This window comes from Osmerus mordax, chromosome 8 (genome assembly GCF_038355195.1).
Source record: "Osmerus mordax isolate fOsmMor3 chromosome 8, fOsmMor3.pri, whole genome shotgun sequence".
NCBI lineage: Eukaryota > Metazoa > Chordata > Actinopteri > Osmeriformes > Osmeridae > Osmerus > Osmerus mordax.
This window is the reverse complement of record NC_090057.1, coordinates 14,898,986-14,918,999: the sequence shown is the minus strand read 5'-3', so window position 1 is coordinate 14,918,999 and position 20,014 is coordinate 14,898,986. Positions and strand designations below refer to the sequence as shown.

General features: G+C 44.6%; 1 protein-coding gene across 2 annotated transcripts in view; it reads left to right on the top strand.

Moving 5' to 3' along the window:
- galnt14 (UDP-N-acetyl-alpha-D-galactosamine:polypeptide N-acetylgalactosaminyltransferase 14 (GalNAc-T14)) overlaps nucleotides 1–20,014 on the top strand; it is an 80,125-nt gene that overhangs the window by 42,867 nt on the left and 17,244 nt on the right. Inside the window, exons 1-6 of one of the 2 annotated variants that reach the window (XM_067241066.1) lie at nucleotides 918–961; nucleotides 5,439–5,537; nucleotides 12,530–12,597; nucleotides 13,124–13,189; nucleotides 15,238–15,359; nucleotides 17,133–17,220. In XM_067241066.1, the coding sequence (XP_067097167.1) occupies nucleotides 939–961; nucleotides 5,439–5,537; nucleotides 12,530–12,597; nucleotides 13,124–13,189; nucleotides 15,238–15,359; nucleotides 17,133–17,220 (466 nt within the window). In that variant the 5' untranslated portion in view covers nucleotides 918–938. Of the gene's footprint in view, nucleotides 1–917; nucleotides 962–5,438; nucleotides 5,538–12,529; nucleotides 12,598–13,123; nucleotides 13,190–15,237; nucleotides 15,360–17,132; nucleotides 17,221–20,014 lie in introns of those variants that run through there. The other variant, XM_067241065.1, reaches the window with a different exon arrangement.

Here is a 20,014-nt window from a genome sequence, read left to right as displayed (position 1 = left end):
ACTAGGAAGTCTACATTAGAGTTGGGAGGCGTCATTGGATGTGAGGAAGAAAGCATACTGTTTTGCTTTCAGGGCTTGTGGAGCATCAGTAGGGATGACCTGGGGATTGTGCGATGTTTGTAATAATATGCAGCTGTAGAAAGCAAGAAAATATGGCTTCCTGTCTGCCTGCCAGCCAGCCTCGATGCCTGCCAGCCAGCCTGTATGACCAGTCTACAATATACCCACAGACACAGAAGAGGTTGGAAATGAACAGCTGCTGTAGTGCCTTTCCACTTGGGTTAACTCCCACTCTGTGTGCCAGCTGTGTGTGTGTGCATGTGTGTGTTTGTGTGTGTGTGTGTTTGTCTGTGTGTGTGTGTGTGTGGGCACACACATATCAGAAGAGAGGAGTGTTGTCAAACCCCTCCCATTCCACCCTCCCCATCCAAATCTAGGCCCCTCCCTCCCTCTCTCGCTGTGTCCCTTTCTCCCTGTCTCCCTGTCTTTATCTCCTTTCAATTGAAATGGGTTTATTGGCATGACAGAATTTGTTTTTGCCAAATTAGTTAGTGGGAAAGAGAAAACTTGACTCTAGAAATATGATAAACTGATGAAATATAAGGTAACAGACACAAAAAACATTAGGAATTAAACTTTTAATAACATTTATTTAAAGTTAAATTATAAATTATTTACATTACATTATTTAAAACATGCAATGACATGCAGCTGTAAATTAAGCCTTGATCTGGGATTTGGTGGAACTGCAATCGACCACAACTAGCTAGCTAGCTCTGAGTTATCTCTGTTTCCTTACGCAACTGAAAAACGTATTTGCCAAAGTCCATGCTCTACTGTTGCAGCGATAGTCCCCATAGAGAAAGGTAATCAACAGCATGAGGAGGGCCATCGTACTGCTGACCACCACAAATGTGTGGCTAGGTGGGGAGAAACAAATGACAAAATGGACATTGAAAAAGTAAGAGAGTTTTCAGCTCATACATTGATGGTTGTTTTCTATTTTACTGTTGGAGTTAGCCACACAGATAGTCCACTTATGGGAAATTACATGATTGTTACGACATCTTGCATAGGTTATTACTTGTCTTATTTATTTCTTCAAACTATGACAGGCCAATTTGGATTTTAATGTAACATATTGTAGCATTCCAATCTGATTTTATTTAGTCAACAATGAATCTAGGTAATATTGTTGCTCTTGATTTGTTTAGCTAAGGTCTTGGGGGTTCAGTTAAAAGCGCAGACATGTTTTTGTGCCAGTTGCCATACTGTTACTTTGAGCTTGAATTGTGTGAATATCAGGGCTGGTCTTGTAACCTGAACTTGAATGGCATTTTTCTGAAAGAAGGGACTGAGAGAGACAGAAAGAGAGAGAGAGGGAGAGACAGATACAAACAAAAACAGAGAGACAGAGAGCAGGAGAGGTTATTACAAGGGTAGTATACTAACTGAAAAAGAAGCATCTCCCTGCCTGTAAACCATGTGCCACAGAATATCAGTTTATGTGGGTGTGGGTGTGTGTTTGTGTCCTATTTCCTATATCAGAAGTGTTCAGTGTTCTCTTGGTCCAACAACAATGTGACAGGTGTTCCACTCAGCCTCATTCCCTGAATTCTGTGTATCTGAGGGTGTGTGTGTCTGTTTTTGTGTACCTGTGTGTGTCTGTGTGTATCTGAGGGTGTGTTTGTGTGTGTGTGTGTGTGTGTATTTGTGTCTGTGTGTGTACATTTACATTACATTTAGTCATTTAGCAGACGCTCTTATCCAGAGCGACTTACAGTAAGTACAGGGACATTCCCAGAGGCAAGTAGGGTGAAGTGCCTTGCCCAAGGACACAACGTCATTTGGCACGACCGCTCAGCCACCTGACTCCCACGTACCTGGGAGTCTATGTGTGTGCTTGTGTGTACCTGAGGGTTCTGTGCCTGTAAGTGTACCTGAGGGTCAGTGTGTGCGTGTGTACCTGAGGATCTGTGTGTGTGTTTGTGTGCGTGTGTGTGTGTGTGCGTGTGTGTGTACCTGAAGGTGAGAGAGTATGTGCTATCCCTAGCTTGAATGTATGTGTGTGTGTACCTGAGGGTCTGTGTGTACCTAAGGGTCAGTGTGGGTGTGCATGTGTACCTGAGGGTGAGTGTGTATGTGTGTGTGTGTGTATCTGAGGTAGAGTGTGTGTTTGTCTAAGGGTGAGTGAGTGTGTGTGTATGATCTTCTTTCGCACCACCTCTCACCCCGGTTTCTCTCACCTCAATGTGAACTTTCATTATGCTTCAAGAAAACAGCCGGGATGCATGCAAGCTAGCACCCCACGAACACAGACACACATACACACACAAACACACCTATATTCACACACACACACCTATATACACACACACACACACACACACATACACAGACGAGCAGCCCCCAAACAGCAGTGATCAAATATGAATGACTCCAGCACCATCTGCATGTTAATCTACACAGTGTCTCTGTAGAATTTTCCCTCCCTCACTCCATATCTCCTCATATTTTCCTCTCTGCCTCTCGCCTGACTCTCATAAACATCCTACAAAACACACAGATCCGACACAGTTCTCCACGTCTGTAGAGGTTATGGAAATGTTTTGTTTTTGTCTCTTGCCATGTGACTTTTTCACGCATCAACAGAAAAGCTGTGTGTAATATTGTCTGCTAGTCCTTTTGAGCTTATCTTACATGCCTCTTATACGCCTGTTACATTGATCCCCTGATGTTTGACAGTACAGAGAGAACAAGACAGATGAGGGGGAAAAAGACATGCAGAGCACATGCACACGCTCACACATACACATTATTACACGCTCACACTCATGCACACACACATTCACATATGCTCTCACACATTGTTGAGGACAAGAAGGATGTCATTATCAGTGGGATCTTCAACGCCTGTCTGTCAGCACTTTCCTGCTATTTCTAATCTCATTGGTGCACACCGTAAGGAGAGGGTGGTGGAAGGCGGAGAGAGAGAGAGAAAAGAGGGAAAGAGTAGAGGAGACAAAGGGGTAGTTGAGAGAAAAAGAGATAGGAGAGAGATGTTTTGATGGTTCAAGTTCAAGTCTTTTATTGTCAGATGCACAGAACAACACAGGGTCAGACTGGGTACTGAAATTCTTTGTACAAGACAATGCAACCTGGCATAACATGATATATAATCAGGCCTACTCAGAACATAGGTTACACCTATGACAAACTAACATATAATAAACATCCTAAATATACAAAATAATAACAATAAAGTATACTAAACCTATAATACACATAATATACTATACTAACCTTAAAACCTATACTAACATAGAGTCAAGTAGGGTACAATTAGTGCAATATTGCTGATTGTGCAACCAGCAGCTGAAAGTGCAACCAGTAGCTGAAGTGACAGTGTGTAAAGTGACTACCGTATTTTTCATAAATAAAGTCTTGGTTTATACCCTGAAATATGCTGTAAGATCGCCTATACTCGTGCATTGCTACGTATATTGTTCCCGTATTAAGTACGGCATATATTCCAGTGCGGTTTATACTCAGATTTACAAACACAAAGCTCCCATTCTGGTGCGGTTTATAGAAAATGCGGCTTATTTTCCGAAATATTCAGTAGTGTGAGTGTCAGACATCCCAACCTGCAGAGACTCATTTCCGGGAGGTTGGGTCCATGCCAAACTTATTCAGTCTCCTCAAGAAGAAGAAGCGTTTTCGGGCTTTGACGACCTTGTCCGTGTGAGCAGACTAGGTTAGATCATTGCTGATGTTCACCCTGAGGAACCTGAAGCAGCTGACATTTTCCACTTCGGATCCGTTGATGTGTAGGGGTTCATGCTCCTCCTCCTGCCGCCTCCTATAGTCCACAATCATCTCCTTAGTCTTGCTGACGTTGACAGAGAGGTTATTGTCCTGACACCATGATGTCAGGGGATCAACCTCCTCTCTGTAAGCTGACTCGTCACTGTCAGAGATGAGGCCCACGATGGCTGTGTCATCAGCAAACTTAACAAGGACGTTGGAACTGTGCGTTGCCGCACAGTCGTGCATGAACAAGGAGAACAGGAGAGGGCTGAGCACACAGCCCTGGGGGGTGCCTGTGTTGGTGATCAGTGTGGATGAGGTGCGGTCACCGATTCTCACCACCTGTGGCCTCCCCGTCAGGAAGTTGAAGATCCACTTGCATAGGGAGGTGATAGAGAGGGGAGAATGTGGTGTTCGGAGTGTGGGATCACGATTTTCAGCTGGGTTACAGGTGGGTTAGCTACTTCTGTCACAGAGTAAACACACTCAGACACACACACCTTCAGCTAAATGGAGATTGAGTGGAGAAAAGTGTGGACAAATACAAATGCCCTTTACGGACCAACCAAAACTGCTAAATACATTAAAAACAAATCATTAAAAAGTTTCTTCTCACCTTCTCTGGTACATGTAGATGTATTTGTGTGACCCTTCTCTCTCCCTAGACAGAGACAACCAAAGAGAGGGTCATAACAGTAATGAATAGCAGTTGTAACAGCTCTCATCCAAACTAAACTACCGCAGTCTGGTCTTGCGCTGTTGCAGGGTTTTGCCATGTAAAACCCTTCCAGGACCTTCTTAACGACCTTAACCAGGTCACAGCTTACCCCAGCCACCCCTCCTGACTATAAATGGCTGTCTCAACCCCACAGTTTTCGCTGTGCTTTTTTGAACCTTCACTTTTTGATGAATGAAGGAAAATGTCAAGGATACTCTGAAAAAGGTTAATTCAGTTATCAAATGTCAGTCATATATCATTATGAGAGGAAAATGCCAATATGCCATTTTATACTCATACTCCCTGAATTTCATTTGCAGCCTTTCCCTTCCTCTTTCTATTCTCTCTCTCTCTCTCTCTCTCTCTCTCTCTCTCTCTCTCTCTCTCTCTGTATATCTGTGTGTGTGTATGTGCGTGCGTGCACACACGCTAAACCCATTGTAACTCCCTCCTGGTCTGGTCAGGAGTGTTTTAATGAGTTCCTGTGGTCTCATCTTTTATTCATGTTTCTGCACCTCAGCACTCCCACTGTTCCAGTTTGTCAGCATTATCATTCTGATCATAAGAACACACAACCTGCCCTTCGTTCACTAACAACACTCATAGAAGAACCCAGAAGAACTTTCTAGACAAAGGTTGAAGATAATACAATCAGCTCCTCACAGGGTTGTTGGAACCTCCAATGGTTATTTATGACCTAAAACCACACAGGTTATGGAACCAGAAAAAAGGTTCTACACGAAAGAACACATAGGCTCCCATCATTAGAGATTGTTTTAGTTTTTGAATTCCACAATACCCTAACCTGAAACCAGGACTAACTGTCTGAGTCTTATGTTTGGTTTAGTGATTTCTGATTTCTTATTCCCTTTCTCCTCCCTCTCTCCCCCTTCTCTTGCCTTTCTTTCAGGTGTACTACACTCCACTATAATCCTGACCTGCCTTCCACCTCCATCATCATCACCTTTCACAACGAGGCTCGCTCCACCCTGCTACGCACTATCAGGAGGTACAGTGACATCAAACAAACTGACCGTACTTTTTTCCATGTGCACAACCCTTTGTCCCTTCCCCTCCCTGCCCTGATCCCTCGCCCTGGTGGCAGATTCATAAGATGTTACGTTACTCAGCCTACTTGCCCTTGTTAGTTTATTTTAACTTCATGTCCATTTCTGTGTAAGCAAGAAGTAAAGAGAGCAACTTGAAAACCGATGTCAAATAGGGAGTCAGGTGGCTGAGCGGTTAGGTAAGCGGGCTAGTAATCAGAAGTCTGGCTCAGCTCCAGTCCAGTTCCGGTTCAGGGTTCTGGCTTGGCTTCAGATCATTACAGCAAAGTTACTGTAATCAGCACAGATCTGCCCTGTCTCTTTACAGTCACACACACACACACCACCCGAGGGCCAGCTCTTTGACTGACCTCCACCCTGCAGTAAGCTCTGCTCTCTCAGCCAATTAGAACCAATCCCTCCCGGCGGACTCAACTGCATCCCTATTACTGTCCTGTGTGTGTGTGTGTGTGTGTGTTTGTGTGTGTGTCAGAGGAAGGTTAGCGATGTGCCTCGGGCCGTAACCAGGCAGAGGAAGTGTTCTCAGCTCCAGACTAGCATGTCTCCTCCCTCAAGCTGTTACTGCATGGCACTAGAAGGCCTTATCTTCTGAATGAATCAATTTGCAGAACACTATTTACATTTATTCATTTTCATTTCACTATCCTTCTCTCTCTCTCTCTCTCTCCCTCTCTCTATCCCTATCTCTCTCTCATATATATATATATATATATTCCTTTCTTGTTCTCTTTTCCTCTTCCTGCATCTTTGCTGAGAGGATACTCTGACTGTACATGCTCAGTCTAGGTTGCTCCCCAAGGATGGATTTACTGTACCTACCCACAATGCACTGTGACACATTGCCTTGTCAGAATCTTAATGCATTCTGGGTAAACACATCCCGAGGTAGAGATGGCGTCCATCAGCCATGTGTGTTTGAATGTGTGTGTGTCAGAAAGGGAGTGTTTATATGTACGTGAGTGTGTGTGTGTGTGTGTGTGAGAGAGAGATTGTGTGTATGAGAGAGAGTGTGTTTGTATGTGTGTGTGAGAAAGAAAGAAAGAGAGAGAGAGTGTGTGTGTGTGTGTGTGTGTGTGTCAGTGTGTGTCATAGCTGCCCCGGCAGTTTCTGACTATAATTAAACCCAGCTCCAGTCCTGTAGCCCCAGCCTCCACCTGGCCATGCGGTTGCCTCTAGGCTTGGAGCTAATAGGAAAAAAACAACTACAACAACCTAGCTAATCTCCTGAGCTTTCTCTACATTAATCAGGGTGTCACACTGTGTTTGTGGGTAGGTGTGTGTGTGTGTGTGTGTGTGTGTGTGTGTGTGTGTGTGTGCGTGTGTGTGGAGAAGAACAGAGGTGGAAAAAAGAGTAAGGGAGGATATGTTACATGAGAAGTGGAATACATAACAAAACCCTTCCAACCATTAACAAGCTTCTTGGAGAGTAGAGAAACTGAGCAGTGTGATGCCACTTGACACCAAATCCTATAATTATGTAGCAAGGATACACAGTGTAATAATGTAGCTGGGATATACAGTGTAATAATGTTGTGACGATGCACTATATAATAATGTAGCGAGGATAGACTTGTAATAATGTAAAGTATTGTAAAGATGTAGAGAATAATAAGTCACAGTGTAATAATGTAGTAAGGATATACTGTAAGCTACAGGAGAATAAAAATGTAGAAACAATGTTCATCATAGGGTTTTGGTGTTGGGCTTTCTCCAACAGTGTCAAGACTGGCTCCTGGAGAGGCCAGTAGACAAAGTCTGTGTGCGTGTCTGTGTTTGTTTGTGTGCATACATGTTTTTGCTTTTGTGTGTAGCCTGTTGTAGTTTCTTTATGTAGCCTGGAAGCGGCATTGATCAAAATGCTGGAAAACACAAAAAACATAGCTGGATTTACCTTCTGAGAGGATGGCATTCTAAGAGAGAACACACACACATTCTTGGGTGAGAAACTTACATGTACACACATCTGCTGCCTTTAAACACACACACATTCTTGGATTAAAGAAACACACACGTCTACTGCAGCGTTTTTCCTGGGTCAAAATGGGTCTTCGGTGCTCCAAAAAAAAAGGGTATATATATATTCTTTTTTTTCCTTCTTCTTTCTAATCAATGTATTTATTCCCAGGTGTTTTGCATGTTTGGCTACTTAAAGACACCTTACACTCATGAAGTATGTTCTAAATGGCATAAATGCTGCCAATTAATAATTGATTAACAACTTATTGTAAATGGTCAGTAGCCTAGCTTATCGATTAAGGTAGGCCACACTGAAGCATGTACACTGCCTGCTTCATTTGATCTTGATAGGCTAAGTATTTTGTAGCAAATTATAACAATAAATCCACTTTTTATTAATTAAAACTACTTCAGCATTATAATGCACCTAAAATATAAACCTGAGCAAGGGCATCAATCGCTATCGAATCAACAGACAATTTAGCTAGCAGGGGAAGAATACAAACAACGAAAATCACCAGTTAACTTGATTTACATTTGCAAGAACTATAGACTTATACAATAACAGGCTTAAATGAACTGACAACATAAATTATACGATTTACAGTTCTCAAGGACGCACACACGCAATCTCAACTGCGGTGTGAAGCGCGTGCCCGTGCAATTCTCCGACATGCACTCTAACAATCACTACTGATAGACAGCCTATAATTTAGTACAGCCTGATTTCTGATACCGTGGCGGCAGAAATGTAGCCATAGAGGAAACACTGCCCTATATATTATCATTCCAGGTTAAGAATACCAATGGAGACTGCGTTGGAAATCGTAAATCAAACTTTTGTCAGCATTTTGAGTGGAAATTTCCTTTGCATTTTTACAGGTGTATTCGTTCACGTCGGGCTGCCCTCGCAGCGGAACGACAGTTTACTGGCCGCTCTGTCGCGCAACTCACATTTGCTTGTTGATCAGACAAGAAGACACGCTTATCAACTCAATTACTATTTATCAAAACAGAACGAGGGTTCGGCTGTAGCCTACTTGAAACATACTATTGAGAACATTCGCTGACATGCATTGCACGCGTGATGAACACAGCTTGTTTTTTGTTTTTCATTGCAGATTTTTTTTTGCCTTTGGCGCTCGGGATTTGTCATTGGCGCTCGGGAAAACGGCTTTGGCGCGCGCCAAAATTTTCTCTATGCAGGAAAAACCCTGTATTGAATACTCGCACACATACATTTTAGGCTTAAACACACACCCACACTTTCATCATCTTGGGTTCTTAAAATAAAATACTCTGCGTCAAAACAAGCTTGTTGATATTGAATTATACCGTGATCTACTGATACATGTTGTTGTTGTTGTGGTTCTGAGAATACTCCAGTTGAGATAGCAGTCTTATATAAAATATAATGTAAATGTTATGAGGTTCACCATATCAACATGTGGGTTGCGAAGAAGTTGATTGCTTCCTTTCTACACTCTCCAGTGTTGTAATACCCATGGGGAGTTAACAATCTTGCATGTCCCCCCTCCCCACCCCACTACCACCTCCCCCCTTACTAGCTTGGTTATCAAGGAGGGAGAAAAAAACGGTTAGACAGAATTGAAGAGCAAAGATGATAGAGTGAAAAAGAGCGATAGAGAGGAGAATAGAGAAAGAAAGAGACTGAGATGAGGAAAGAGAGAAACAGCATGAAACATAAAAAATACCAAAAAATATTACGAGGCAAAAAAGAGTCAGAGACATGCTGATGGAAAATAAAAGAAAGTAGAAAGAGGTCCAGACAGTGATAATGGTATATTTTAGATGGAGAAAGAATAGTTAGAGATAGAGAATGAAGGGGAGGGGTGGAGAGAGATGGAAAGAGATTGGGTGAGAGAGGTGGCTAGAGATGGAGTGAGAGATGAAGAGAGAGAAAGCAAGAAAGACAGAGACAGACGTATCGAGATGGAGAGCTTCCCGTATCGCATGCTCCAGTCTCACTGATTAGGTTGTATTTAGGGTCTGAATCAGGCTTATCTAGGTCTGGGAAAACCACACACATAAACCAAACATGTGCACACACACAAACACACAGGCACACACACACACAAAGTCTTTACACACAAAACCTCATACACACACAGGCACCACCTCCCCCCCCCACACACACACACACAGTTAAGACACACACATACATACTGTACACACATACAGGAGAGCAGATTTTTGTCACAGGCTGTAATAAAGGCATGAGGATCCAGGGGAGCTGTAGGAGGGATGGAGCACAGGAGGGCGGGAAGGGAGGGAGAGGGGCAGGAAATCCAGAGTGATGAATGGAACCAACATGTAGGCAGGGGACGACCAGACCCATGAGGCTGACAGCCCTCCAATTACTCACCCAGACTGCACAGAGCGAAGGAAGAGAGGGGCAGAAAGAAACAAAGGAGGAAGAGAGAGTGGGATGGATAGAATCCTGTGAGACAAACACTCATGTGAGAGACAAACAGACAGAAGGTCGACAGTCAGTCAGACAGACAGACAGACAGACAGACAAAAAGAAAGACAGATGGAAATATACATAGAGAGAGAATGTGTGTGCGTGTTTGCGTTTGCACAGGTCCCACTGGTGAGAACTTAAAAATGAGGCAATATGAGAAAATCAAGCTGCTTGTTTGATGGTCTTAACTTTAATTTCAGGAGTGAGGGTTAAAACTATGGTCAGAAGTAAGGTCAAGTCAAGGGTTTGAGTTAGGTTAGGGGCTCAGGGGTAAAAAAAGAGGCCTAATTTGGAGGTGAATTAGAGGTGTTAAAGGGAGAAAGAGAGCAAGAGAGTGGGAGAGGCAGGAGGGGGACAGGTAAAAGGAGTGAGATGAGGTGGACAGAGGGAGGAAATTGTGCTGCAGAACTTAAAAGGACTTGAAAATGTATTTCTGTCAATCACAGTTTTATACCGTCAACATTTCCATCATTCAGAAAAATGGAATTCCTACCATAGACCAGTAGAGATTGTCACTCAGTATAGATCTCTTAAAGGGATACAGGAGCAGTATTCCAGGAGAGGGACCCAGGGCCATCCTGACCAGGTGCTGGTTGAGGGTCTCAGAGGTTTGAAATGGGTGAGGAGAGAGGAAAGAAAAGGATGTTGGAAAAGAGGAGTAGAAGGAGAGGAGAGAAGGGGATTCTGGAAAGGAGGAGTAGGAGGAGAGGAGAGAAGGGGGGACAATAGGGTGAGGTGTAGGAATAGATGAGAGGAGAGACTGAGTGGGAGGAGAGGAAAGGAGACTGAGGAGGAGGAGCGCAAGAGGGGTGGAAGGGAGGAGAGAGAGGAAAGTAAGTGTTGATTTGGTGTGGGATTAAAGGTGAATTTATCTGAAGGAGGTGCACTCCTCTTTCTTCTCCATCACATCCCATCTCATCCCCTCTCCTTTTTATCTCTCTTCCTTTCTCCTTGCTCCCTTTTTCTTTTCTCTCTTTCTCCTATTCTTTCTGCTTCATCTCCTCCATCTCCTAGTCTTTTCCAACCCTTCATCCTTCTCTCCCCTCTCCCCTATCCCTCTCTTCATTTCTCTCTCTCTCTTTCTCCCGTTCTATCTCTCACCCTTTCTGCTCCATCACCCTCTCATCAGTGCACTGCCCCAAGAGAGAGGGAGATGCAGGTTTTATCCAGAGAGATGGGAACAGAGTTGGGAGGGAAAAGAAATAAAGACTGCTCTCTTTTTTATCTCTATGCTCCTGTAATTGGAAAACAGTTCAACACATTTTCTGAAGACGGGATGGTTGTGCTTAGGTTGCTGCCCCCGCGACCCGACCCCCGGATAAGCGGAAGATGATGGATGGATGGGATGGTTGTGAATAGTTAGTGTTCTGACCTGGAAAACATTTCTAAACTTACTATTCTGATGCCTTGTATTTTGTTCAACGCCTTAGTGAATAAATATAATCCATCAGTCAAAATGCATTGTAATTGTTACTTTCCAAGAGTTACAAAATTGTAGTTAGATTTGTTAGGATTAAGTACCGTATTTCTTCGAATAAACGCTGCAGCGTTTATTAAATAACGTTCATTTTTGGTGCAGCGTTTATTCGAGGGCGGTGTTTATTTGAGGGTGGCGTTTAATTAGTTAGAGAGATTTAGTGAATTGTAGCTGCAGTGCAGCCATAGACAACTTCGTTGCTGGCATTGTGACAAATGAATCATGCAGCTAAAAACGCAGGTTTCATTTAGGCTACTCTCGCTGACCTCCTTGTCTATTCTTTGTTTGTCTATGAGTGCGACAACTTGATAGCCAACTTCTCATTGGCTATCAATTAGGTGTGCGTTGGTAATACAACTGTCTCAAATAAGTGTTCTACATTGTGTCAAAATCTGAAGCAGCATGCCTAAACGTTCATACACGTTGGCTTTCAAACAGAAAGCTGTGCAGAAAGTTATGTACATGTGTAATAAATACTGGGGTTGAATTTAACCAATTAAATAACCGTTTTCAGATTTTTTTGGTGTAGCGTTTATTCGAGGGCGGCGTTTATTCGAGGGTGGCGTTTAATCGAAGAAATACAGTATTACCTTGTGTGGTTAGGGTTAGGTATTAGTCTTGTGTGGTTAGGGAATTTCCAAAGAGAGTTACACTTCACTAAAACAGAATTCAGGGCCCTTTGGTCACTTTTTATTGAAGACAGAACATACATTAGCATTACGGATGTTGAGGATGTAATGTAGTTAAACTCTGCATATAAAAACTGCCCGACAGCTCCATAAAATTGCTAACTAAGGTGCCACTTGAGAGGTGGTTAATTGTAGGCGTGAGTCTGATGACCCAAGATCACCCGAGAGGCCAAGAGGGAGGTAGCTAATAGTGATGATGAATGCAGTGAGCCCTGTGACGATTGCGTTAATGTGTGTGTATGGATGATTGATGTATAATGTGTGTGTATGCTTGTCAGAGCGACAGTTGTCTTCTAACACTTTCCAACACTAATCCTCCCCCTCTAGTGTGCTGAACCGGACTCCTGTTCACCTCATCCATGAGATAATCTTGGTGGATGACTTCAGTGACAATGGTGAGTAGCAGCTGTGCCTTGTGGGAAATGCAGTCCACTGCCAGCCAGGATGGACAGAGTGGATGAAAGGAGGAGAAGACAGAGAACAGGGTCACATCCCATTCCTCCAGAAATGTTCACCTTTGTTTCCTCAATGATGGATGTCTTGTTAGGCTTTGTTTACACAATATGGTAGAGAGATAAGACTTTAGTGGATGAGGGCAGGCGATGAGTCAGCAGTGGATATGGGCAGGAGATGAGTCAGTAGTGGATGATGGTAGGAGATGAGTCAGAAGTGAATATGGGTAGTAGATGAGTCAGTAGTAGACGAGGGTAGTAGATAATTTTAATGGAGGGAGAGCCAAGAGGGACCTGTTGAATCAGACAGGGACCTGGTGAGACCACTGTGGATGATCAGCAGAGGAAGGGAGGATTCAGAGACTGAGCAGCAAGGACCGACATTAATGAAGTTAATTTCCAATGCCACATACAGTAATGAGTGAGAAACAGTGCTGAGTATGACATTAAGTATCAAACTCTTTTTCAGCAAACGACTGCCTTCTACTCACCAAGCTGCCAAAAGTCAAGTGTCTTCGCAATGACAAAAGAGAAGGTAATATTCTTCAGCTTGTATGTTTGTCCTAGCTTACTCCATCCCAGTCTGAGGAGGTAACAGTGTGTGGATGAGATACCAGCTGGAGACTGGGCCCATGCCCAAGACTTGATCACCTCCAGCAGTAGCTGGCTGGTGTATGACTCCAGGGGTTCAAATCTGGGTCAAATTTCAGAGAAAAAAAACACGTATCCTACTAAACTAAAGCTGTACTTACAGTAGGAACTAATATAGGTGGGGATGTGTGTGTGTTTGTTTTTGTTTATGAGGGAGGGAGGGAGCACCCATTTGCAGTGTCAGCAGCTATTAGTGACTAGGTTTGGGTTAGAGTAGAAATCCATTAGTGTGTCAAACATGCTCTCTCACACAACCACACACACCGGCCTTTTTTTTACATGTGAATATGTCATCTTGAAATGTGTGTGTGTTTGAGATGTGTTTGAGGTGTGTATGTATACCTTTGTGTGTATATTTGAGGTGCGTGTGCGTGTATGAGATGCGTCTGGTCACTCCTGTAGTGTCTGAATGGGAACAGACAGAGAGGGCTGACCAAGTAATGAGATGCCTGTCAGGCTGATGGAAAATCTCAGACTTTTTAATCTCTCTGCTAGAAACACCCTATGTAATCCACAATCCAGCGCCTACCATGGCTGCAGGTCCAGATGCTGCTTGTCTACCCCCCCCCCCCCACTCCCTGTTGCAAGTCACGTGTTTTTGTAAATGTTGTTGTGCTTATGTGCTGAGGTTTTTGTCTGTTCCCACACTGTACTCCTCTAGGAGCATTGTCTGGGTGTTGCCTTTTTCTCTCCTCCTCTCTCCTCATGTTATGCTGTAACTTTCTAGTCTCGTCCTGTCTACCCCCTTGTCATGTTTGTGTATTAGAAACTGCAAGTGGCAGCTCGGATCTAAGATGGATTCGAGAGACCGCAGATAGAGTGCGGCTAGTTTGGTTTGTTAAACGTTTTAGATCAACACTTGTATTATTGTTTTTGTTGATTTTATGTAAAGCACTTTGAGCTGCAATTCTTGTATGAAAAGTGCTATATAAATAAAGTCTTACTTACTTACTTACAAACACATTCTGCAAACACACACTCTCCCTCACACGTGCACACACAGCAATCAGATATTATACTGTGACAATACCTAATCAGCTGTGAAAATCATTACAAGTCCAATTAGATAGTATCTGTGAGCTGATCCTGGCTTTCCTCAATAACAAACAGCATCCTTAGTCTGCTGAGATCCCCTGGTGCATTACAGCTAGGAGGTTTCATTTAAACACACACACACTATCCCTCAAGTGCACACACTATTGCAAGCACACACAGTCTCAGGGTGTGTGTGTGTGCGCTCGACAGTGTAGTTAACAGCCCCCTGAGGTTGGGTTGAGACGGTAAATTGTAAATGGTTTAGGGTGTTTAGACCTGATTGTCTTTTTAATGCTACAAACAGCAGAAGCTGTTAGGCCATGTCTACTCCATCAACTGTGGAAGGGAAGGTAATCAGTACTGCTTTTCGCACACACACAAACACACACTGTCGCTACGGTCTTAGTAGGGTCGCAGCAGTCAAGGCAGATACGTCCTTTGGCATTCTGTTCTTTTCAAAGTCAGTCTGCACCTAGCAACTGTTCGACGTGTGTGTGCGTGTGTGGGCGGGCGTGCGTGTGTGAGGGTGTGAAGCCACCCATCCAGAAAATAAAGCGTTATTGAGGATGAAATGGGATTTTTAATTGGCTGCAGAGTGTGTGTGAGAGCAGCGTGGGGCGGCTACCTCTCTCACAAAGACGTCGTGTCCTGTGTCAGGCGCTATTGATCTATCTGCCTGTTTAGCCTGGACAGCATGTCCCCCCATTACACAGACACACACACACACACATACACACTCATACACACACCCTAACTATAGAACACAGAGGAAAAGAATAAAAGACACACTAACAAGAGAAAGATTAGGTAGTCTACTACAAGTAGGCTTAGATGTCACTAGATGGTTACTAATACTATAGGAAGACGCAACGAGTGTGACCCCTGTGTGTCCTGCAGGTCTGATTCGCTCGCGGGTGAGGGGGGCGGACTATGCCTCCGCAGGGGTTCTCACTTTCCTGGACAGCCACTGTGAAGTCAACAAGGACTGGCTCCCCCCCTTGCTGAACAGGATCAAAGAGGTACCCCCACACGTGTGTGTGTGTGCTAGCAAGTGTTTGTGTGTGGGGGGGAGTTGTTTGTGTACCTTTGTAAGGTTAAGGCAGCCTCCCTTCTGAAGCTTAGATCTCTCAGTAAGGAATTTGGATATATCTGGATAGCTGCGTTACATACTTAAATACTTGGACAGCTGTGCTACATACTCAAATACTTAGACAGCTGTGTTAACTAAGTCACATCAGAATGCACGATCACAAAGGGGGTTTTCACAGTGAAGTGAAGGTCAGATTCAGGTCCTCCTGTTCCTGAACAAGGCGCCCTCCGACTGGCCCAGGTGCACAGAGGCAGGCCTTGTCTGCACGAGATCGATACCTCAAACAGAATCAGGATTGATTTTAAACTGGGGGACTCATCCATCACTGCCTCCATGGACCCTCGTCTCTCTCTAAATGCAGGACGTATTGATCTGGGCTGAGGTATAACACATATTAATAAAGCATGCTGCTGCAGGAGAAGCCTTCCTTCTATAATGCCCCTGCCAGGTTGAGTCAATGGGGGGGGTCCATACATGGTTCCATACCCTGGGTCTTTGTCCAGAATGGAGGCCGCGAGTGAGAGTTATGGGGATTCTTGACGTTTGAAAACTTCACATGCACACTGTGAAGTCTGTGAAGCCTGGGGGGTGGTCACACACAACCTCCCTGACCAAACAGCATGGCAGAACAGGGGAAGCAAATGGCTTTAAAGATTTATGTGCGTGTGTGTTTGCTCGACTGTGTCATCTACCGAAAATGTTTTTTTTGAACAGAGGCAAAAACAGGCAAAGAAAGTATCAAATGATGCGGAGTACGTGCGCGCCCATACAATCAAACATCTCCTGTTAGCAGTGTCTGACCTGTAACTACACAGCCCCTAGTTGTCTCGTTAGACAGAGAATGCTTGACCTTGTCACTGTGACAACCCGCTTAAAGTAACATTAAAATCAGTATCCATCAAAGTCCAACTTCAAAAGGTCTGGCTTTAGACTGTAATATAAACACAGATTTTTTATATTTAGCCTAATAAACTGTTGTGGTAGTTTTACAGGTTTTAAAGAGCAGCACTGGTATTCCACTCAAACAGTCCTACCTCACCTGCCTGTAAATGCCAAGAATCTAATGGTGTGGCATGAGGTCAAAACCCATCAGAGCTTTACTCAATGCGGTTCAATATAAATCACATACAGCTGCAGTTCAATATAAATCATATACAGTCCATTAAGTGAAGTCCAGAGGCTGTAAAGGGGCTGGTGTTGCAGCCAACCAGACAAAGGCATACTGTTCGGATGCAGATATACGTGTTACATTAGCATCAGTGCATCAGAGTACAGCTGCAAGGGAGTGCAGCTGTATGTTTTTACAAAGTAGTTTAAAATGAATATTATCATCGCTAGAAATGAAAATGTTTGAAATGTATTATTTTAGCAACAAAAGATAATTTTGTCAACAACATTTAAGAAGTGCAAAGGTATTAAAAAGTATCAAGAACATTTAAGGAATTGTATGTATTGACAAATACATACAAATACAGCAAATACAGTTGTCAGTATTGTGCCCAATGTGAGAATAGAAACAGTACGTTTGTTCTAGATGTATGGTAGTGATACCCTGGTATACCCATGGTATACCATCAATCTAGAGAAGAATCCATGGAAATTTAACATCCATGATGGCCAGTGACTCAGTCTGGTCCTGGTGATTCAGTCTTATGAACAGGTTTGAGCAAGACCGTTTTGACTTAACTCTCTGTCTCTCCAGGACCCTAGCTGTGTGGTCAGTCCAGTCATCGATATCATCAACATGGACACCTTCGCCTACGTAGCAGCATCCTCAGACCTCCGCGGAGGTACGTCTCTGCTCCCCTCCATCCTTCTGTCTGTCCCTCCCTCCATCTCGATCGATTTTTTTTACAAAATGACCATCGAGTGTCCATCGGCAAAACAAAAACAGCAACCAAACTTAGGTAGCCTATTCTTAGTACAGAACAACAAAAAATAACGCTCGCATCCAGCAGAGCTCTCAAGAGATGATCCTGAAGTCTAACGTGCACTATGAACATAAAACGTGACAATACCTGACAAATGACACACACAAACTCACACCTTAAATACATAAACATAATTGGCTACAGCCGAGGACCAACAAGTACACAGGTGCACGTCGTTACGCATTCCTAGTATTCAGGAGAGAGGGAGCGTCGTGGCCCGGATCTGCCAGTAGACGTAACAGTACCTCCTCCCTCAGGGGCGGCTCCCGAAGACCCAACACTGCAAGACAAAGTACAACCCCTACGACGTGGCGCAGGCTTCTGTGGGTACCGTCGGTGGAAATCCAAGAGGAGAGAGGGATCCAGGATGTCGCTGCCTGGCACCCAGGACCTCTCCTCTGGACCATACTCCTCCCAATCCACGAGGTACAGCAGTCGACCCCCACTTTGCTTCGAATCCAGCAACGAGCTCACCGCGTAAGCCAGGTCCCCATCGAGATCTAGAGGCAGAGTGGGCGGAGCGTTGCCAGGCACACCCTCATCAAGAGAACCCGCTACCACCGGCCTGAGAAGAGAGACATGGAATGAGCGAGACCCTCGGTAATGAATGAGCATGACAAGCCTGTACGTTACATCGGTTATCTGTCGCTGAATCTCATATGGTCCTGTGAATCGTGGGGTCAACTTGCGGCAGGCACCCCGCTGTGGGGTATTCTTAGTGGCCAACCATACTCGATCACCCGGATGCAGTAACGGAGCCTCACTGCGCCTTCGATTTGCCTTTAGTTGGGAACGACGGACTGCTTGTTGTCGGCAAACATGCGCAGCATTCCAGACCATCTCCGCCCATCTAAACCAATCGTCTACTGCTGGTATACTGGTTTGGCTGGGATGCCAGGGAGCCAAAGCAGGTTGGTAGCCCAGGACACATTGAAAAGACGTCAATCCCGTAGAGGCATGATGTAAAGAATTCTGGGCATACTCTACCCAGGGGATGACGTCTGCCCACTGTCCCGGCCGGTCCATGCAGTAGCTTCTCAGGAATCGTCCCAACTCCTGATTTGTTCTCTCCGTTCGACTGAGGATGGTAACCAGAGGTCAGACTCACAGAAACTCCCAACCTCTCCATGAATGCCCGCCATACTCGTGATGTGAACTGGGTGCCTCGTCGGAAAATGTGTCCTCGGGTATCCCATAATTCCGGAACACGTGTGTGAACAACGTCTCCGCAGTTTGAAAGGCTGTGGGCAACCCAGGTAGAGGCAGGAATTTACAAGCCTTCGAAAAACGGTCAACTATGACCATTATGGTAGTACAGCCATATGGGAGCAGTAAGTCTGTAACAAAGTCTATTCCGATGTGTGTCCAGGGTCGTTGCGGTACGGGCAAAGGGTGTAGCTTAACGTATGGCAGATGGCAAAAACTCTTGCTTTGTGCGCATATTGAACAGGAGGACACATACCTACGAACGTCCTGCGCCATTGTCTCCCACCAATACTTGGGTTGAAGAGCATGTAACGTTCCTGCGATTCCGGGGTGTCCGGACATCGGTGTAGTATGCGCCCAGGCCAGTAGTCGGTCCCTTATTCCTGAAGGAACATATAGCAATCCAGAAGGACAAGAGGGAGGAGAAGGTTCGCTCACCAGGTTCTGACGAATGTCCTCATCCACGTTCCACATGATTGGGGCCAAAACATGGTTTGGGGAAATGACGGATGCCTCCTCCCTGGGCTCATCCTCGGCCTCATACATACGCGAGAGAGCATCCGCTTTCGTATTCTTTGTGCCTGGTCTGTAAGATAAAACCGAATCGCACAAAAAAAAGAGCCCATCTGGCCTGTCTTGGGTTGAGTCGTCTTGCGGCGGTTAAATATTCCAGTATGCTGATGGAAATGGCATTTCTCCGCCTTAGCGTAGAGTCGATGTTTGAGTAACCGTTGTAGGACTTCTCTGACCTGCTGCACATGCTGGGTGTACGACAAAGAAAAAATCAAGATGTGGTCAATATAAACAAGCCACACCGATTCAGCATGTCTCTGAATATCTCGTTTATGAAGGATTGAAATACAGAAGGAGCGTTGGTTAGACCGTAAGGCATGACTAGGTATTCATAATGACCGGAGGTGGTGCTGAAAGTGGTCTTCCATTTGTTCCCCTCTCTTATGCGTACTAAGTTGTAGGCACTTCGTAGGTATAACTTAGTGAAATATTGAGCACCGGTAAACATCTCCACTGTGGTTTGTATGAGAGGCAGATGGTACCTGTATTTGGTGGTGATCTGGTTCAGAGCTCTCTAGTCGATGCAAGGACAAAGTCCCCCATCCCTCTTCTTCACAAACAAGAAACTCGAAGAGGCGGGTGATATTGACTGCTGAATGAACCCTTGTTTCAAGGCCTCCTGTATGTATACTTCCATGGCCTCTGTCTCCGCATATGACAATGGATAGACGTGGCTCCTGGGCAAGGCAGCACCTGGTTTCAAATCAATAGCACAATCCCAGGACCGATGTGGAGGAAGCCTTGTGGCTTTTTCCTTAGAAAATACCTCTCCCAGATCATGATACTCAGCTGGTACTGGCAGGAGAGTTGAACCTGCCCCCTCAGGACTCTAATGTCGTAGAACCCATGGTAAGAACTGAACATCTCTCCTGGC